Source organism: Sciurus carolinensis, chromosome 2 (genome assembly GCF_902686445.1).
Source record: "Sciurus carolinensis chromosome 2, mSciCar1.2, whole genome shotgun sequence".
Lineage (NCBI taxonomy): Eukaryota > Metazoa > Chordata > Mammalia > Rodentia > Sciuridae > Sciurus > Sciurus carolinensis.
The window spans coordinates 87,816,969-87,836,947 of record NC_062214.1 but is presented as its reverse complement, the minus strand read 5'-3'; the positions used below and the strand labels follow the sequence as shown (position 1 = coordinate 87,836,947).

The 19,979-nt window shown below is 44.2% G+C and overlaps 1 protein-coding gene across 1 annotated transcript in view; it reads left to right on the top strand.

Annotated features, from left to right (window-relative positions):
• The window catches only part of Iqch (IQ motif containing H), a 212,340-nt gene that overhangs the window by 154,197 nt on the left and 38,164 nt on the right, over nt 1-19,979 (top strand). Inside the window, exon 16 of the mRNA XM_047540480.1 lies at nt 2,743-3,029. Coding sequence (XP_047396436.1) covers nt 2,743-3,029 — 287 coding nt within the window. The remainder of the gene's footprint in view (nt 1-2,742; nt 3,030-19,979) is intronic.

The following is a 19,979-nucleotide window of genomic DNA, read 5'->3' as shown; positions in this document are numbered from 1 at the left end:
GTTTAGGAAAGTGCTCCTGCGACTGACGTTTTTTTCTTTCCAAGTGTTACCTCAATATTTATCTAGTACCAGCCTCTTAAGTAAATAGGAACTGAGCATACCAAGCATGGCATGTGTAATTCAAGATTCTGGGTCTTTTCTAACGCCAGACTTCTCCTGAGAGGTGGGCTTTGGATCCGTCCCTCATCTGTGGCCTTGAGCAAGGTTCTTAGACTCTCAGAGGCCCCAGGTCCTTGCTTTCTTGCTGCCCGAGGTTGTTGGGAGGAGTTAATGAACTAGAGATATGAAAGTGTCTGCCACGGGTCCCTGATCAATGCGAGTTTCCCCTGCGCTTCTCTAGGAGAGCAGAAATGGCCTCACTTCTAGTTCAGAAATGTAGCATTTGCAAACGGGAATCCTCTCAGGCCAGGAACAAAGCTGGCCTCCATTGCTTTCACCCTCCTCCCTCCTCATCCTCATTTACTAAGGACATTGGAGGTTCATGCCTGAGGGTGTAAATGGAACAGATGATGCTCATCCCAGTCCCAGATATCCCTGCAGGACCACACAGGGCACGGCCACGCTAGGCCTTTCTTCTCTCAGAGTTGCAGTGTAGATACGTATGCTTTCCCACATGGACCACGAGACAGGCCACAGAAGTATCTTTCCACTCACTGTCAGGTGATGAGGATAAGAACAGTACATTAGCATTAACGTATAATGAGAAGATGAAAATGTTATGTTAAGTGATATCAGCAGGAACAGCATAGTGATAATAAGAGCGTGGTCAGGATAACATACTAAGCACACATGGTACTTATTACATGCCAGGCACTATCCTACATATGCATATATTTACATTGTTAATCCTCCTAATAATCGTATGAAGTGGGTACTATTATTGCCCTCATTTGAGAGAGGAGGAACCCAAGGTTAAAAGATGAACTCACCCCAAATCACTCTGCTAACACATAGAAAAGCCCATAAAAGGCTACCTCTGCATCGCTGTGGATTCTTGGCCACAGCCAGGAGGTACATTTATCAAGGAATATGTCTTAGCTCAGGGTATGGGAGCATCAGAAGGCACAGGGCTGTGGATTGTTGAATACAGTAGCTGGACAGGGTGTGGTTGATGTCCTGGGAATGGATTATTTAAGCCACAGGATAGTCACAGTCTTCTACTAAGAAAACAAGGTGCTACATGACCTCCAATATCCTCTCTTCTTTCAAAGTCTAGGATTCCACAAATTTCCACATGCACCCCTGGATAGAAAAGTAGAAGTAAGAAACCCATCCCTAGGCCTAAGGGGAAGAAAATACGGTTCCTACCACAGAAATACAATATTTTTTAAAAAGTTCAGAACAAGAGATTTTTTAAGTTAGGAGGAAAAAACATGAAGATCTTCAGGTCCATCCAGATCAGGGTGTTAGGAAGTTTTCAGATCTTTCAAGGTCGTCCTGCAAAGCCTTCCTTGAAGCTATTTCTCTTCCTGTGAACCCCCAGCCACCATCTCAGCTGAGCCGCACATCCACAAGCTAAGCTTCCCCTCCACCTCCTTCGTCTCCCTCCTACCCCTCAGCCGCTCTGTAAATGCAGTTTTGTTGATGGGAGGCAGGGCAGACTTTACTAACCCAGTTTTATAGATGAAGAAACCAAGGTTCAGAGAGACAGGAAGTGACTTGGGCAGAATCACACAACAGAGAAGAGGTGAATGGGAACACAAGGCCAGATTCTATAATTCTAGTACATCTTAGAATCTGGTTCTTGTAAGTAATGTGCTTTCCAGGGCTGAGCTGGGCTCCGAGCCTAGTGCATTCAGCAGGCTCTTGTGAACGCTCTCTGATGGGGTCCAGCATCCCCCCTGCTCCCAGACTCTAAGGTCACCCTCTCCACCAGCTCCCACTATTACCTGCTTTGTTCCACTCCTGTACTCTCAAGTGTGCTTATGGCTACAAAATGTGGCATAGATTTGATTTCCATGCCGTGATAGCATTACATCAAAGAAAGTACATTTAAAAAAAAAAAAAGAGGGATGAATTGCTTTGAAAGGAAAAATTAACAGTGATCAGGTTGTGGTCATGATACTGAGAAAATAGTATACATAAGCTTCTTTGAAATCAAATGGCTAAAGGTATCTTGTAAGTAATAAAGGAGAATACATTTCCACAGAAGCAGTATCTTGCAAAACCTGGGTGACCCAAGTTAACTGAATCAGGCACCCACTCAATTGTTTTTGTAGATTTTGTTGTTGTCTGTTGCATGTACCTTCTAAATCCTCGACAACTGTATTCAGCAAGGCTTCATTTGAAGAAAAGAACATCTGGAACCAACAAATGGAAAAGTTAGGGCTAGAATGTGTACCCTCTAACACAGTTTTCATTTGAAACCTGGCATTTGTTTGGGATATCCCTAGCCCAATTTTAGATACTGAAGGAAAGTACCTCTTGTCTGAAGTACAGCATCTTTTCATTTGATCAGAATCAAAAGTGTCCTTCATTGAGCCCGATTTACTGTAGGCTAAGCATGGGGCCAAATACCATAGAGTTTATCTAAGATTCACAAGAATCTGGCAAGGGAGGTCTTATTATGCCCATTTTACAGACAAAGAAAAATAAGTTGAGACTGAAGCTACTTGTCCAAAGTCTGTCAAGATCCGGCAGGTGAAGGATCTGAACCCATGTCCAACTGCCTGCAGCCCAAGTCATCTCCTCCTGCAATCCCTGTGAATGTGTCCTTTCATCTACTTCTATCTTTCCCACCAGGGGGCGTGATTGAAGCATTCCCACCTGCAGATAGTATCACCAACCTGACGGTGGATATGCTGATAGAGCCTAATGGAGAAATCAGGTTGCTGTCAACAGGAGACCAGTTTCATGCCGAAGGCCCCTTCATTTCCTCCGGGACTACCATGCCTCAGACCTCAGTAGACCCCCAAGTTCTCAGTTCTTTGTGTCTCCAAATTGGAGAGGCCTGCAAGATGAGAAATGTGATCGGGTACTTTTCTGTAGATCTGGTGACGTTCATTGATCCACGCACCTTGGAACAGCAGGTAAGTAGAACCAATGTCACATAAATTACTGAAATACTTCACAATCCCATACCTCCATGTGAAGGACAATATGAGGGGGCTTCTAGAACTCTCTGTGCATTGGTGAGCTGACTGTAAATCTGCATCTGTGCAGTCCATGCCCACCAGGTGAGACCAGGCTTAATGTCTAGAAACAGAGCCCAGGTCAGTCTCACGTGGGTACAGCTGGAGTTTAAGTGACTGAATCTCACCCTGCACAGCTCTGTGATTGAGCCCTCAGTTCTGTCTGTTAGCGTTAAGTTTGTGTTCTTGTGAAACTACTTTACGCCAGCCGGGGACTGAAGCTATTGTATCCTGTTCTTATCATAATCACTAGAAAGGAGTTAGGAGTCCTTGTTTCCATTTCTTTTCTTACCTGTAGATCACCAGCAACTTGGGTTGTCAGTTTTTTCATTTAAAATATGTATTGGGAGATATATCAGAAATATAAAAAGATCTAAATAATGATATAATTAATATCTTGCACCCCATCCTGCTGAAGAAATAAAGTGATGTCAATGCCTCCTGTGGTCCTGCGCCCTACGTGATGAGCACACGGCCCTTCCTGCTCCCTGAGCCCAGCGGAAGCTTCAGTCTTCCTTTTGGGGGTTTGCTTCCTTTCCATGTCGTTATACTTTTACTGCACACGGATGTACCCCATTTTTGTTTTTGAAGTATGTTAGGGATCGTGATATCCATGTGCCGTGGTTCCACAGCATGCGTTTACTCTCCTCAAGTTTCCATTTGCAACATTCTTCAGGCACACATGGCTCTGATGTGTAATATTCAGGATAAATACTTTTCAACCTTTTTGGCTTTGCTTTTTGTTTTTTTCTCCAAAATTGCAATGTTTTGATTTCACTACCACTTCACAATTCAGTTCAGTTGCTCCTCTTTTCTTTTCTTTAAAAATATTTTTAGTTGTAGATGAACACGATTATCTTCATTTATTCATTTATTTATTTATTTGTGTAGTGCTGAGAATCGAACCCAGTGCCTCCCACACACTGGGCAAGTGCTCTACCACTGAACCCCAGCCCCAGCCCATGCTTCTCCTTCCTTGTTGGGTGTCCAGACCTCTGCCTGAAGAATAAAATAACCTTCTAGCCTCCCTCTCTCCATATCCTCTGGCCATCGAGTATTGTAAATATACTTTAGTTGTTTCATATTCATTATTCTCAGTTTTATGGTTCTCCATTTCAGTCAGATGATGGTTTCAAAGCGAGAGTTTATGTTTTGGCAGTTGTCGGCTTGTTCAATAACCATTTTCCATTTGCCTTCCCAGGCCTTGCGTTGGTTTTCCATTCTGTTCTCAGACCCACATGTTGATAGTGAGAAGGAGACTGAAGGGCACTCAGAAGCCTACCGGGGCGGAGGGAGGACAGAAACAGCACGGCCTGGAGAAAGAGCTGGGTGGCAGGAAAGCGGGCAGAGGAGAGGCAGGGGAGGCTGCCCTCCCCACACACACACAAGGAAGAGTGGAACCTGTGGCTCCTGGTGTAGCAGGGAGGATGGAGCTATGGGGACAGCTGACTTGCGGTTCTCATTTATTTGACTGTGATATCGGGAGACTTGCATACAGCAATGAGTATGCAAGTCTCATTTTCCACCCTGAGTCCTGGTCCTTCCCTGAGCTAACCACTCACTGGTACTTGTGGGAGAAAGGTCCCTCCCTTCGCTTGACTGGTCCCATGTACCCGGCCAGCCTGTCTCACCCTAACTCCCCCTGTGTCTCTCCCGTCCATCCACACAGCCTCTCTCATTCTCTTATTCATCCTTCTGCCTTGACTGGGCAAGTGCTCTACCACTGAGCCCCAGTGGTATATCCGAAATGTTCTTGCCTCTTTTTTTTTTTTATCTAATTAGCTTGCATTCCCATCCATCCTATTTCAGCTCAGGGATGCCTTTCCTGACTTCCCTGACAATGTCAAATTCCCCTGCTATGGGTTCTTATATCATCGTGCATCTCTTTCCGGTCCCTTATCTTGGTTGCAGTTTTAAACTTGTGTACCTGATTATCTAGTTCACATCCACCTCCCTTGGAGTTGGTAAGCTTCCTGAGGCATGTACTGTGTCTCTTTTTGCTCTCCATTATGTGCTCAGCACTTATCTCCACCATGAGACAAAATAGGTGTTCAATAAATGTTTCTTGAATGAACGAGTGAATAAGGAGATGTTCTAGCAGCTGTGGGATGCTTATTTAAAGAAGCTCAGGCATTGGTTGGATGGAGGGGATGGTGAGGGTTAACCCAAGGTTCTCTGATTTCCTCACACCATGAGCTCTCCTTGCCCCTCCCCATTGATACTTGAACATGTGGTCATTTGTATCGTAATTATCAGTAGAATGTGCAAGGAAGTTCCCAGTAGCCACCCCAAAGGGCGCTTCTACATCAGCAAGGAAAGTATGTTTGTTCTCTGTGTATAACAGATTATTTGCAAGTCATAGGCATATCCTCTAGCCATTTCACGTGTGATATCACCCCAGAAAGCACCTTAATTTCCAACTGGCATGCCTCGTGGTGCCTGAGAAGAGACTGACCCATTAGCAGCCTCTCACTGTTGCCTGTTTAACAGATTTTTTAAAAAGTCACCTTGTTTTGCTCAGCATTTCTTCAATTATTTATTACTGATGATGGATCTCTTTTCATGTTTGTTGACCCTTTTACACATCTTTTCCTTATTGTCTGATCATATCTTTTGCCCCCTTTCAACTGGATGATAACGCAAATGTTGATTTATGAAGCTTATTGTATATGAGGAATTCTCTGGTCTTCACATTGCAATGCGATCTCCCAGATTGTCACGTGTGGCAACTCTGTCTCCGCCTCTCTGCCTCTCCACCTCCGTCTGCCGTGTTTTCCCACAATAAAATTATTCTTTTCTCCCTTGTCACTGAATAATAATATTTCGTGGGGAAATATTCCAAGAGACACCAATATCTTATTCTTCATCAAATTCCACCCACAAAACTGAACGTTCATGGCCACCTTTCTCCTGAATCAACTTCCCAGAGCTGGCAACAGTTTTCTCTCTCTATCCTTCTCTCCACATCCGTTAGTCAGCAGTCTTCTGAAAGAAGGAAGAAAGTTTTCCTTCTCCACCTTTCCGGTGTGTGTGTGTGTGTGTGTGTGTGTGTGTGTGTGTGTGTGTGTGTTTATGCACCTGTGCTTACATCAGTATGAACTCTTGGGTTTCTATTTTACTTAATAGATTGTATTTTGATATTTTCATTATTCTGGTGCCCAAGTTATCTCAGATGTGACCACTAGAAGCCCTTTCAAAGTGGCTCTTGTGTCTTTGACACAGACATTGTTCTTTGAGCCTTGTCTTACTTTCTGGCACAATGAGATGTTCCAGGTTCAGTTTACACTTTAGCTGCCCCAGGCCCAGGATCAACCCAGAATCCCTGATTCCTTCAGTGGGGGAGGGTTTTAAGATTGGGGCCCTTAGTGCTGTCATGGCTACTGGAGTGTCATTAGTTCTGGTACCTCTCAGTGGACGGAGCTAAGGAAACACATGTATTTTATATGTATAATGCACATATACAATTGCATATACATAGACACACATGCATACACACGCCCATATATAGAATGTATACACACACACATGCTTGTCTATACATACATACATGCACGCACACATCTACAATAATTCTGTAACAGTGTATAGAATCATGGGTTTCTGCCAATATCTCCAATTCTAATCCAACACCTCTGTTCCATCTAGACTTCACCTTTTCCACACTTAAAAATTTCTGCTTGAATACATTAAAATTATTAAACTAAAAAAAAAACCTCTGGTTTTCCAACAAGTAAGAAACCCGAGTCTCTTCGGCCTCAGTAAATCTAACTCATTTGCTCCATCAGTTGACCCATGTGTTTCATGTAACCAGTCCCACCCATGCGCGCCGTCTCCATCGCCTGCCACATGTGGCCTGCCTGCCTCTGGGGCCTGGGTGCCAAGCCCTGTCCTTGTTAAGCTTACCTGTAGTGCTCGTCATCACACTGAAGTTTCAGATAGACAAACCTAGCTTTTTTTTTTTTTTTAATTGCTGTATTACCTTGGACTTATCAATTTCTCTAGTCTTCTGTTTTCTCCGTTGCAAAATAAACAGGTTAGCTTTCTTGACTTCTGAAGAAACTTTGAGTAAAATTGCTTGTTTCAATAACATTTTCATAGTACTTATTTTCTGTATCAGGAAATGTGAATTTTAATAAGAAGAACCACTTTTTTAAAAATTTTTTTTAGTTGTAGATGGACACAATACCTTTATTTTTATGTGGTTTGGAGACTGGAACCCAGTGCCTCACACATGCCAGGCAAGTGGTCTACCACTGAGCCACAATCCCAGCCCCAGAAGAACTACTTTTTAAAAATTATTACAGATACTTACAAAGATTTATGTAGACTTGTATTAATCACAACAACTAGTCAATAATTTCAAAAAGCCTAAATTCTAATGAGAGTATTTTTAAACAAATTATAATAAATTAGTGGATTAAGTACTATGCAGATATGAAAACTCATGTTTTTGAAGAGTATTTAAAGGAGACTATATAGAAGAGTGGAAGGGTAAAAAGCAGATCACAAATAATATATGCAATATAGTAATTTTTAGGAAAAGAACCTAAAGACATACACTAAGTTAGGATGAGTCATTCTTTCTGTATAGGACGATTGAAGGTATGATAGGCAGAATAATGGTCCCCTAAGAAAGACGTTCATGCCTTTATCTCCAAAACCTGTGTTTCTAGTCAGAAAAAAAAATGTGAATAGCAATAATCATAAATCTGCATAACATGTTACTTTGCAAGCACTTTCACATACAATATCTTAATCCCCTCAAAAAACTGAGATGACCACATCCATTCAAATTCTTGCCTGCTGGCCTACTTTAGTCACCTTTTTTTTGCCACTGTCACCAACAGTTTTAAGGAGGAAAAGTTTCTTTGGGGCTCACAGTCACAGAAGTCTCAGTCTGTAGACAGTCGACTCCATTCCTCAAGGTCCAAGGTGAGGCTGAACATCATGGCAGAAGAGTGTGGCAGAGGAAAGTGGCTCAGGACTTTGCACCAAGAAGCAGAGAAGGAGCTCCGCTCATCAAGGACAAAATATACACCCCAAGGACATGCCCCTGGGACCCACCTCCTCCAGCCACACCCTACCTGCCTTCAGTTAGCACCCAGCTCATCCCTGTCGGGGGATTAATTTACTGATTGGGTTAAGGCTGTCATAACCCAGTCATTTATCCTCTGCACTTTCTTGCATTGTCTTACACATGAGCTTTTGGGGACAACTAATATCCAAACCATAACAGGGTCCCAGCTGGGACCCATGATCTACCATGCTGGCACAATGGGAGCGGAAGGCACCGGAAGCCAAGAAAATGTACATAAAATCAGAGAGGTGCACCAGACAGCCCCACGATTGTGAGTTCACTCCAGATAAGAAGGCGGACCATTCTGTCTGGACACGAGCAGATAGGAATGAGGTTCTAGGGCAACGGAACGGAGGACAGTTTGGGAAATGTAGGGTTTGAACACTGGGAGCCTCAGACGGAGGTCATTTGGGAATAAAAGAGAGAGGGGCTGTTCCCTGGGACATGGAGCTGGTGGAGCACGGTACACAATGGATTCCCACAGTGGCCGTAGGTCCAAGGCGCCAGCGCCCTAGGAACAGGAAATCCCAGCTTTCAGACACTGCTTGCAGAACACGCGGTGCTCGAGAGACACGGAGGAACGAGGTGGCTGCGCTGCCCACTTGGCCTTCTCACCTGACGGGGAGGGGAGGGCTCTGCTCCACGTTCCGGTGAAGGAACTTAAACAAAGAGCAGCAAACACTGTTCCCAAGACCCCCGGGTCCTGTAGCCAGGACCGAGGATGGGCACAGCTAGTGGCTTCTAGGAGGGGCAAGTCCCCTCAAGAGGCTGCAGGTTGAGGAGGGACTGACACGTTCCTTGAGCAAACATCTTCTGAGGGCCTACTCTGCCCCCAGGTGCTGAGAGAACCGAAGAAAGCAAGCCGTGTCCCGTCCGCTATGTCACAGCTGTCACCCAATTCCATTTGATACATATGCACACGGTTGTTTTGTACTCTTATGGATTCATAAGCGTACATACGGTCTCCATGACTTTTTTTTTTACTGTAGATTGAATCCAGGAGCACTTAACCACTGAGTCACATCCCCAGCCTTTTATTTATTTATTTATTTATTTGTATTTTTGAGAGAGGGTCTCACTAAGTTGCTGAGGCTGGCTTTAAACTTGTGATTCTCCTGCCTCAGCCTCCTGCGTCTCTGGGATTACAAGTGCACACTATTGTGTCCTGCTCCAAGACTTTTTAAATTTCCTACAAAACGCACTAGGCCTTGTGTTTCTTTTATCTCTTCACAATATTTTATACAAAGATGATTACATTACATCAACCACCTAATGGTTGTTGATTGGTGGACTTTTGTATCTTCAAGATGATGCATATCCGTTGAGCTTATTTAGTCACTTTTGAGAGACTCTAAATGAAACTTGTGTTTATTGATCATCTATTATGTGCAAGCCATTATGCTAGGTGCTAGAGAAGTTGCAAAGATATTAGGGATATGGAAGTGCCTACCCTTAGAGAACTCCCAATCCTGCTGGGGAGACAAACTTCAAAAATTAATTCTAAGAAAAGACTTAAGCTAGGCACAGTGGCCCATGCCTGTAATCCCAATGTCCTGGGAGACTGAGGCAGGAGGGTTACAGGTTTGAGGCCAACTTAGTGAGACCCTATCTCAAAATAAAAAAGGACTTGGATGTAGATCAGAGGTAGAGCACCCCTGGGGTCAATCCCCAGTACTTCAAAAACAAGGTCGATGCAGGGCTAAAGCCTTCCAGGAAACTGAGGCAGCACAAAGAACCCCTTCAAACCCTGATTCTTGCAATCAAGTCAGAAAGATTACAGATGTTGTTCAGAGGAACAGGCATGAGTTTAGAATGAAGGGAAAGAGAAAAGGGGACACCCTCAAGGGAGGTCCCTCTCCTTTCTAAGAGGACCCACACACTTCTCCTGCCCTCCAGATTTATTGGGGATCCCAGGGAAGTTTCCAGATAGTCCCACCCAGGTCCACCTCTTGACTTTTGACTGACAGCATGATGGCTTCAGATTTTCAAGTCCCCACTGGTTATGACAACCCTAGGTCACTTTGCCCCATGTTGACCACTTCTAATTGGAAACTGTTCTTACAGATTGTATGGTCAGGGGGAATTATCCTTATCTCCATGAGTTCCAGGATCTGGTCTGTGTAGGGGGTCAACTCGCCCTCCCGCTCCCCTCAGGGTAACTCGCGTTCTTCTTATCTGCAGGATAGGCCTGCTTTCTCCTGCAGGTAACAGGTTGTTCGCTGAGGAATGGGACACAGCCTGTCCACTCAGGCCAGGCAGGGCTGTAGGTAAATTGCTTCTTGGAAAAGAAAGCACATGGGGTCAGCATGGTGGGCCCATTTTATAGAATTCTTCCCGTAACCTCACATTCCTCCCACTCACAGCTCCCTGTCCCCTATCAGGCTTAAGTGACCATTACATAGAACAATAAAAGAACTTAGAACATAGAACAATAAGAGACATCAAAAAGGTCTTCTCCATTCCCCTCCAAATTATTTGCTACATGAATTCAGACAAGAGAAAGAGCCCTTCTGTTTGGAACAATCAAGAAAATTTTTTTCTTATAGGGTAGGTGGGATTTGAGCTGAAGGATAATTAGGATTTGAAGAAGGAGAAGAAAGAACGTATTTAAAGTGGGAAAGAGGTTGTAACGGTGGTGGTAAAACTCACAGAGCACAGCGGGGTGCTGCTGATGACCTACATTTTTTTTTCATGGTATTAGGGACCATGAAAAGAGATTGTGAAAGAGACAGAAAGTCCCTGCTGTATATCCATATATAGTCCATATATCCAGAAAACTGTTTCTAAAAGTTTTTAAATATAGCCTATCAGCCTAGAATAGAAAAAAAAAAATCTGACAATAATTCCATTACCACGCTAGTGGATTTCAGCCCCACTCTTGCCACTGTCTAGTAAGATGCTTTAGACAACTCACTTGACCTCTCTGAGCCTTGCTCTCTCCTGTAACAAGTGGTGAATTCCTGCCCTCCTCCTCGCAGGGTGTTCTGAGAGGCTGAGCAGAGAGAAGGTGCTGCTCTTATTAAATCAAAAAGCATAACCACATGTAAAACTGTCACAGAGACCCTCAGCAGGTTCTCAAACTGTGAGTGGAATCTGAATTGAATTAGCATTATTTTTAAAAGTCACTGAGCATTTTCATCTCAAAGTGATATATAAGCATCAAAAATGAATACATTTACTTTCCAGAATAAAAAAAAAAACAAGGTCCACAGAAATATCATAATTCCTTCTTGCTCACTTCTGTATGCCCAGCACCTAACAACACCCTGTCTAGCACATAATAGATGCTCAATAAATATTTATTAAATGAATGAATGAATACTTGTCTCTGATCCCCCTCTAGTATTCTCATTTGCAAGATCTCCCGATCTCTGTTTGCAAGATATATAAGAATTCACTGAGGGAGCTTGACGAGATTTACTTTTTCTCTTTAGGGAAGGTATTTTATTTATATATAAGAAGGTTAACAGTGTATATCTAAATTAAAATTTAATAGGCCTTTGGTATAAACAGAAGTGCCTATTATTCAGTGTTTTTAAATGCTATAACAGGCACATTGTTAATCACAACTTAATACCTAGTGAAGGGAAAATAGATCCCAAAGGATTTTGAAACATTAAAGTAAAAGACCTGTCCTTTTAAAAGGTCTGCGTCTTTGTGTCAAAAAAAGAGCTCTGTAATATACAAATAATAGTGATGGTAATGGTGATGGTGATGACTTCTGCGATAAGCACAAGAACAATGACAGATTTTATGGTGGAAACCACAATTCTCTTTCTCAGCACAGACAGAGCAGGTAGCTAGTGGCCGACTTTGCTGTATAGAGAGTATATAATATTACCATATGTGACTGTCCCTGAGAGTTTGGTCAACCCCTACACTGGAAACCCTGACATCGACAAAGCTCAAACCAAGCCTGAGCCTCAGCTCTCGAGTAAACCAATTGGTCCACAGATAACACACCCGGGGCCTCTGGTCACACCGGTCGTCCTGCCCAGGCCGTCAGAGGCCCCCTCATCATGGAGATCTGTTCTTCCTCCCAAAGTAAGTAGAGACACCTCTCTCTGGACTCTGAGATCTTTAACTAACTTCCCTCGCCGACCTCTCTCTGGACTCTGAGATCTTTAACTAACTTCCCTCGCCGGGGACAGGGAAATCTGGGCACTCCCAGGGTTGCCTGCACTTCTCAGGAGGTCCCGCATTTCTGCGGGACTCAGGAGGACAACAGGAAGGGACAACAGGAAAAGCACCCCTGTTAATGCTAAGAAAGACCAGGAGAGTCCCTACCCAGAGTGTTCACGACTTGCCCCTCCTCAGCATCAGAAAAACGAAGCTGCAAGTCTCCTGTGCTCAAGACTTTTTGTGGGATAAAAATCTCCTTGCAAAATTGTCCCCACTCCAGGCTTACTAAGGTAAAATTGACTAATAAAAACTGTATATATTTAAGGTACATATTGTGAGTTTTGATATACATATAGAGCATAAAATGATTAACACACTCAGACTAATTGCCACATCCGTCATCTCACCAGTGAGAGATCACCTTGGTGAGCCAACTTCAAGCGCACATTATTATCGACTGTAGTTACCATGCTGTGCCCTAGGCCTCCAGAACCTCTTCATCTAATAACTGAGGGCCTATGCCCTTAACCAGCCTCTCTCTGTGTCTCTGCTTCCTGACCCCTGTCATGGCCCGTCTGCTGTTTGTTTCTGTAAGTTGGATTCTCTCACGTTCCACCTATGGATGACACTAGGCAGTACTTCTTTTTCTATGTCTAACTTATTTCATTTAGCATAATGTCCCCGAGGCTCATTCATGTTGTCACAAAGGGCAGGATTTCCTTCTTTTTAGAGACTGAATAATATTCATCTGTGTCCACATAAAATAATCATAATTTCTTTACCTACCCATCCATTGACACTCGTGTTGTTTCCACTCTTGGCTACTGTGAAAGATGCTGCAGTGAATGTGGTGGTGCAGATATCTCTGCAGAATAATGATGTTATTTTCTTTGGATACCTGCCCAGGAGTGGAATTCCTGGATCATGTAATAGTTATGGTCTTAACTTTTTGAGGCACCTCCATGCTCTTTTCCACGAAGGCTATACCAATTTACATGCCCACCAACAATATGTGAGAGTTCCACATCCTCATCAACACTTGTTACTGCTTGACTTTTTGTTAATAGCTTTTTTAGTTCATTTTGTACTGTTATAACAAAATACCTGAGACTGGGTAACTTTATAAAGAAAAGAGGTTCATTTAGCAAACAGTGCTGGAAAAAACATGGTATGGGCATGGCACTCAGTTCTGGTAAAGACCTCAAAGTCGATGGCATTACAGTGTTGGAAGTGAGTGTAGAAGAGATCACATGGTAAGAAAGGAAGCAAGAGAGACTCAGGAGCAGTACCAGGCTTACTTAGAACAACAACATGCTTTTCCAAAACTAACTTATTCCTGCAACATTCATGTAAAACCCATGTTGCTCTATTCATGAGGGTGGAATCCCCATGACCTAATCACCTCTAGGTCCATCTCTTAAAGCTTCCACCACCTCAACGCTGCCACACTGGGGACCAAGCTTCCAACACGTGAACTCCAGGTGCAACCCTATCTACACCGTAGCAGGAGCGGTGCTAACGGGCACGAGGCGACGTCTCGTTGTGGCTCTCACTTGCCCTTCTCTGTTCATCAGTGGTGGTGAGTGCCTTTCACATACTTATGGGCCATTTGTGGGTCTTCTTTAGAAAAATGTCCAGTCAGGTCCTTTGCTCATTTTTTAAGCAGGTTGTTTGATGGTTTTTTTGTTTGTAAATTGTGTAAGTTTCAAAAAATTGTCCTAAACACTTGCTTTCACTCAGTTTTCTTGTGCTATAAGGTGGGTGTGACGACATGGAGTAATTTGCTCTCAGTCTTGCCTATTTCTTAAAACAGCTCTGAGCTGTGCTTCTCCGTGGTCACACCCAGAACAAGTTAGCTGTGTGGCTCCAGAGTCACTAATGCGTCCTCGCCCAACCTGCCGAGGTCACCTCCATCCCTGCCACCTACCTTCCCTTTTTTGCCTGTTAACATACAACTTCTCTTCCTTCGACTTATGCTCCCAAATCCAGCTCCTCATGGAATCTACCTGAACCAATTCCCCTTCAACTGCCCTTTCATCCTCTGGCCTTGCAGAGCTGAAGTTCAGGCTTGATGGCCAGAATAATTCCTAATGATAGTATTTGCTAATTGAATTTTTGTCGTGTGCCAGGCATTGTTATGTATTTTACATGTGATAACACTAATCCTGTTCCCTGGAAAGTGGATATTATTTTGCCTTATTTACAAACTAGGAAACAGAGGCTACTGTAACATGTTCAAGGTCACCCAGCTCTGAGGTGGCCAATCCAGAGCTCCCAGCACGGCTCCTCTGGTTCCCAAGCTGTGTTCACAGCATACACCGCGGTACTGCAATGACTGGGTGGCAACTTCTTTTGTAAATTTCTTCTCCCTCATCCACCACTATCGCCAGAGAAAATGTATGTTCCCTATTTCCTCAATATGCTTGTTGAATTGAATTGAGCAGCTTAAAGCCAGAAAACATGTCTCCTATTTTTTTTTAATATATTCCATCCTTGTGCTCAGCACATAAGGTAATCATTAAATGTTAATGACTAAGTGAAATGGAATAAAATCCGTGTTGGGGTAGCCATTTTTAAGCTTTAAGAGTTTCAACGTGCAGCCCATACCCGACACCACAGCTGGGAGCACCATATTGCCATCAAGCCAGAAGGTGGATTCACGCGATGGGAACGCTGAAAACAGACACGGCCAGAATGGCTAAGTCAGTTTTCCAAACCACTTTCTACAAGTAGCTGCTGCTTTTCCCCCCATGATAATTCCACTATGATTAGCTTGCTAGGTGAGAAATCCCGGGCAAGCACCCGCGTGCCCCCGGAGTTCAGAATAACCACGGAAGTATTGGGTCAAGGTTGGAGGCCCCGTGGACACAGGGTAGTGTCATTCTGGTCCAGTTGGTAAGCGAGCCACCATCCAGGTCTCCGTTACAGGCTTCGTCTTTCAGGGTGGATGCCTTTGTTCTCATAATTATATTGCTAAAATGCGATCTCACATTCTAACACCTATGGTTACCAAAATGCGTTTGGTGAGGAATGGTGTCTTGTGCTACCCATTTCTGCTTTTTTTCCTCATAGCACAAAATTTCCTCCTTTTTGCCAAAACCTTACTATGTAGCTTTTTAACTTAATTAAATATATAGGCAATTACTGACACCATCTGTCTTCATAGAAAAAGAACAAGTGACACAAAAGACTGGAATTCTGAAGGGGATCTGTTAACAAAATCTTCCGGTTCCACCATAGCAGCATTTATCTTGAGGAGCCCTTCTGTTATTTTAAATGAGTTTTGTTTTCTAGAAATAATGAGTTTGAGCTATACTTAAAACGGGGTGGTGTTGGTATGATTTTTTTAAAAAAGAAAGTATCAGGTAATCCATTGCTTTTCCGTAAAACAAAAACTTAAACATGTCGTTGAACATCTGTTACTAGTACAGTCTAACACAGCACTTAAAATCCCTTAAAATCCCTGAAAACCTTTATAAAGTTACATGAATCTTTTGCATAAATAGAACTGTTTTAGCAATATGTATATTCCTTTAAACATGTATTTCGCTTTCTTAAACATAAGATTCATGGTGTTCCCTGTCGTTCCCAAGCCCTTACGTGTAAATGAGTGAAAACGCTTCCCTTTGTGAAGGTGCTGCCTTCTCCTACTACGTGCCACATTCCTAACCCACCCCAGAGTACCTACCGCAAGTACGTCTGTTGTTGGTTTTTTGGGGGATGGGGGGTAGGTACTGGGATTGAACCCAGGGGCACTCAACCACTGAGCCACATCTACAGCCCGTTTTTGTATTTTTTATTTAGAGACAGGGTCTCACTGAGTTTCTTGTGCCTTGCTAAGTTGCTGAGGCTGGCTTTGAACTTGTGATCCTCCTGCCTCAGCCTTCCAAGCCACTGGGAATCACAGGTGTGTGCCACCACATCCAGCAGTAGGTCTGTTTTTTAACCTTTCTAGATTTTTCTTCAAATGGCTGATTATGTAAATGATATTAAATCAAACCACTGGAATTTGATCAGGCAGAGTTAGAAACCAACCAAGTCCAAATAAACCAACAAACTTCATTCCCCTTAGGTAGAGCATCTCAGGAAATGTAAGGACGAACAAAGAGTTCTCTTAACGTTGGCCGTTACCACCAGGGAAGACAACTGTGTCCCCCAGTTCTTCTCTGGATGTGTTTGGAATCCCTTGTGGCTGCAGCAAAGTTCCCCACCCTCTGTGAACACAGAGGAAAAAAGGTCGTTTCTAAAGGGCTCAATGTAAAGACACCTTTCAAATAAAAAATACTAAAACACTTCTATTCGTGCTGAAGACTATGGCTTCCCAAAGAATGTGCTACGCCAGATCTTTGGGGGGGAACTCAGTTCAAATATTTTGCATTTTTTATCCACTTGTTGATGAAGAAAATAAGTAATTTTACAATTATTTTTTACAAATTGCCTCAAAGACTGTATAAAAGGCTAAGCACATAGAAGCAGAGCTGAAACTAAGAATTATGCTTCTCCAGCCTTCTAATGTACTCTCCAGAGAGGAAGTTTTATGTTAAGGAAGTGCAGCTGACAAGGAGGCTGAGGCAGGAGAATCAAGTTCAAAGCCAGCCTCAGCAACTTAGAGAGGCCCTAAGCAACCCAGTGAGGCCCTAAGCAACTCAGTGATATCTTGTATCAAAATAAAGAATAAAAAGGGTTGGGAATGTGGTTCAGTGTTAAAGTGCCCCTGGGTTCAATCCCTGGTAAAGAAAGGAAAGAAAGAATGAATGAATGAAAGAAAGAAGGAAGGAAGGAAGGAAGGAAGGAAGGAAAGAAGGAAGGAGAAAGGAAGGAAGGAAGGAGAAAAGGAAGGAAGGAAGGAAGGAAGGAAGGAAGGAAGGAAGGAAGGAAGGAAGGAAGGAAGGAAGGAAGATAGAAAGGAAGAAAGAAAGAAGGGAGGGAGGAAACAAAAAAGAAACAGCACACTGGATTTTAGAAGATGAGGAGAGGAGAGAAAGGAAGGGAGAAAACACCTCCCACCTTCATTAATGCTGTTTCTTTCCTCTGCTGGAAATGGACACTAGGGACACCCAAGGACGACAGGTATCAGAGGGGCTGTCAGGTGAAAGCAGCCCAGTGGCAGCTGAGCAGCCAGAGGCCTAGCCCAGCAGCAAGGCCTCTGTAAGCAGGTAGGGAGGCCAGGAGGCACGCACTCAGGTGGGACTCCAGGGTGACCCTCGCTCAGCAGCTCCTCAAAGGGAATCCTTCCCAGGGCCTAGTATCCCACCCACACATTTCTGGAAAGAGCCACAGGACTTTTATCAAGGTAGGAACCTAGGTTTTCTGCCTATCCTGAAGGACAGTTTCTTTGTCCTCAGATGTCTCTCACAGGATGCGCTCTCAAAGCGCTTTATAGACACATAACGGAAAGGGGAGGCAGAAGGGTGTTGTGGTTCTTGCCCAAAGTCCCACAGTGAATCAGAGGCCGGCCCAGCCTCAGAACTCTCCAGTAACTGCTGGAGCTTCCTGATGTGACTGGCAGCCTCACAGTGTGTGTCCCTGGCCTGGCAGGGTCCTCGCCAGGATGGAGCCCGGCAGAGAGAGCCACGCTTGGCAGTGAGGCCAAGCTGGGTGTTGATCCTGGCAGGCCGCTTAGCTGGGGGTGGGTCCCGGCCTCCCGGGCTCTTGAGTCTCACCCTCTCTGCTGTAAATGAGGTTATGAATCCCTACCCGGCAGGCTGCGTGAGGACGACATGAGATAAATGCCACAGCACCTTACACTTAATAGACGCTCAGTGTATGCCTACTTCCCTTCTTCTTTCCTTTCCCACGTCTCCCTCCTACATGTTTGACATGTGGTCAAATGACAGCATTCTAAATATCAAGGCCATGAAAAAAACGATGACTTATTGGCTCCATAGGGCACTGGATCTTTCAAACCCCAGAGTCTCTAAGCGGCAAAGGCACAGGATCCTCCAGGTAGCCGAATCCTTGTGGGAAACAGGTCACCTGGGACCCAGCCCATCTCCAAATCAGCCGAGAGTCTTGGATTATTGGAGTCACCTGATGAGGATGAGGAAGGGCCCCTGTGGAGGGCGCAGAGCCTGGGGCAGCCGCAGCATAGGAGGAAGGCTAAGGGCAAGCGGGGAGGCGCCCGTGTCTGGGACACAGCTTTCCCGCGTCCCGTGCCCACGGCCTATCCAGCCCCGTCTCCCAGCTATGGCCAGGCCCAGGCCCACCAGTCCAGCAGCTGGTGCCAAAGGAAAGGCCGTAGTGGGGTGAGGGAGGAAGCTGACGGCCTTCTAGAAAAGTGACCCCGTGTCCTCAGAGCTGCTTGAGTCTTTTTGATGACACCCACGTTCCAGTCTACCACTGCTACTGGGCCCCGGCTTTAACCCTCCTGGGCTCTAGCTTGCTCCAGTGGCCATGGCAGGTACCTGCTGCCATACGTGGTAAGGCTTTCTAAGGTTTTGACTTGAAGACCAGAGGAGGGGTTGGGAGGTGGGTGATTACAGGGGTCCCGAGTTCAGGTAGTATGCATACGCTCAACTACGTTTAAACAAACGACCACACCAACTGCCTAGGAGTCCACCCTACAGTGAGTTTTCTAGAGCCTAGGTTGTGTGTGTGTGTGTGTGTGACCACTTTATTGAAACTCAACACACTGAATTTCACCTTTTAAAGACGTACACTTCAGTAGTTCCTAGTATGTCCACAGATCTATGCAACCATCACTGTTATCCAATTTTACAACCTTCCCTCACCCTCAAAAGAAATTCTGTGCCCATTAGTCACTCCCCATACTTCCTTCCCCACTTTCTGTCTCTATGGATTTCCTTATTCTGGACGTTTCATATAAATTATATCATATAATTATCTTTTGTGACAGTTTTATTTCGATTACAATGTTTTCACAGTTCTGTCACATTGTAGCATGCATCGATTGTATCAGTCATTTCTCTTTTATGGCTGCATAATGTTCCACTGTACAGATGTACCACTTTTTATCTATTCACCAGTTGATGGATATTTGGGCCACTTCCACTTTGGGGCCATCATGCATGCTGTTGCTGTGAACATTCGTACACGAGTTTTTACATGGACTCATGTTTTCGTTTCTCTGACTTACACATCTCAGTCTAGAATTGAAGAGTCAGGGCAACTCAAAGTTTAATTTTTTGAGGAGCTGCCAAACTTTTTTTTCAAAGTGGCAGCACGATTTTACAACTTCGCCAGCAGTATATGAGGGGTCTAATTCTCTTTGTCTTTGCTAACTCTTGCTACTATCTTTTTTATTTCCGGCATTCTGTGGGGAGTGAAGTGCTATCTCTGTGCTTTTGAGGAAGATTTTCCCCTCTGTGTTATTTAATTGAATCATCCAACAAAGATGTATTGACACTGCTTCTATCAGGAGCGCTGTGCTAGTCAGTGTGTGGGAAGAAAACAGGCCCGCGTTCTTGCTTTCATTCTCCTCTCTGGAAAGTCCCTAAATGTAGGCAGACTTACCTGGGGCTGGGAACAGAGAGTTCTGAGCGCTTAGCTTGAGCACTGCTCCTGACGAGGTCTCTTCCCTTCTTGGAGCCTTTGTACTGCATGGATCTATGGGGCCGGACTATACCAACTCAAGGCCACAGCTGTGACCATACGTGTTTCTTCATACATCTTCTGCAACAAAGATCTTC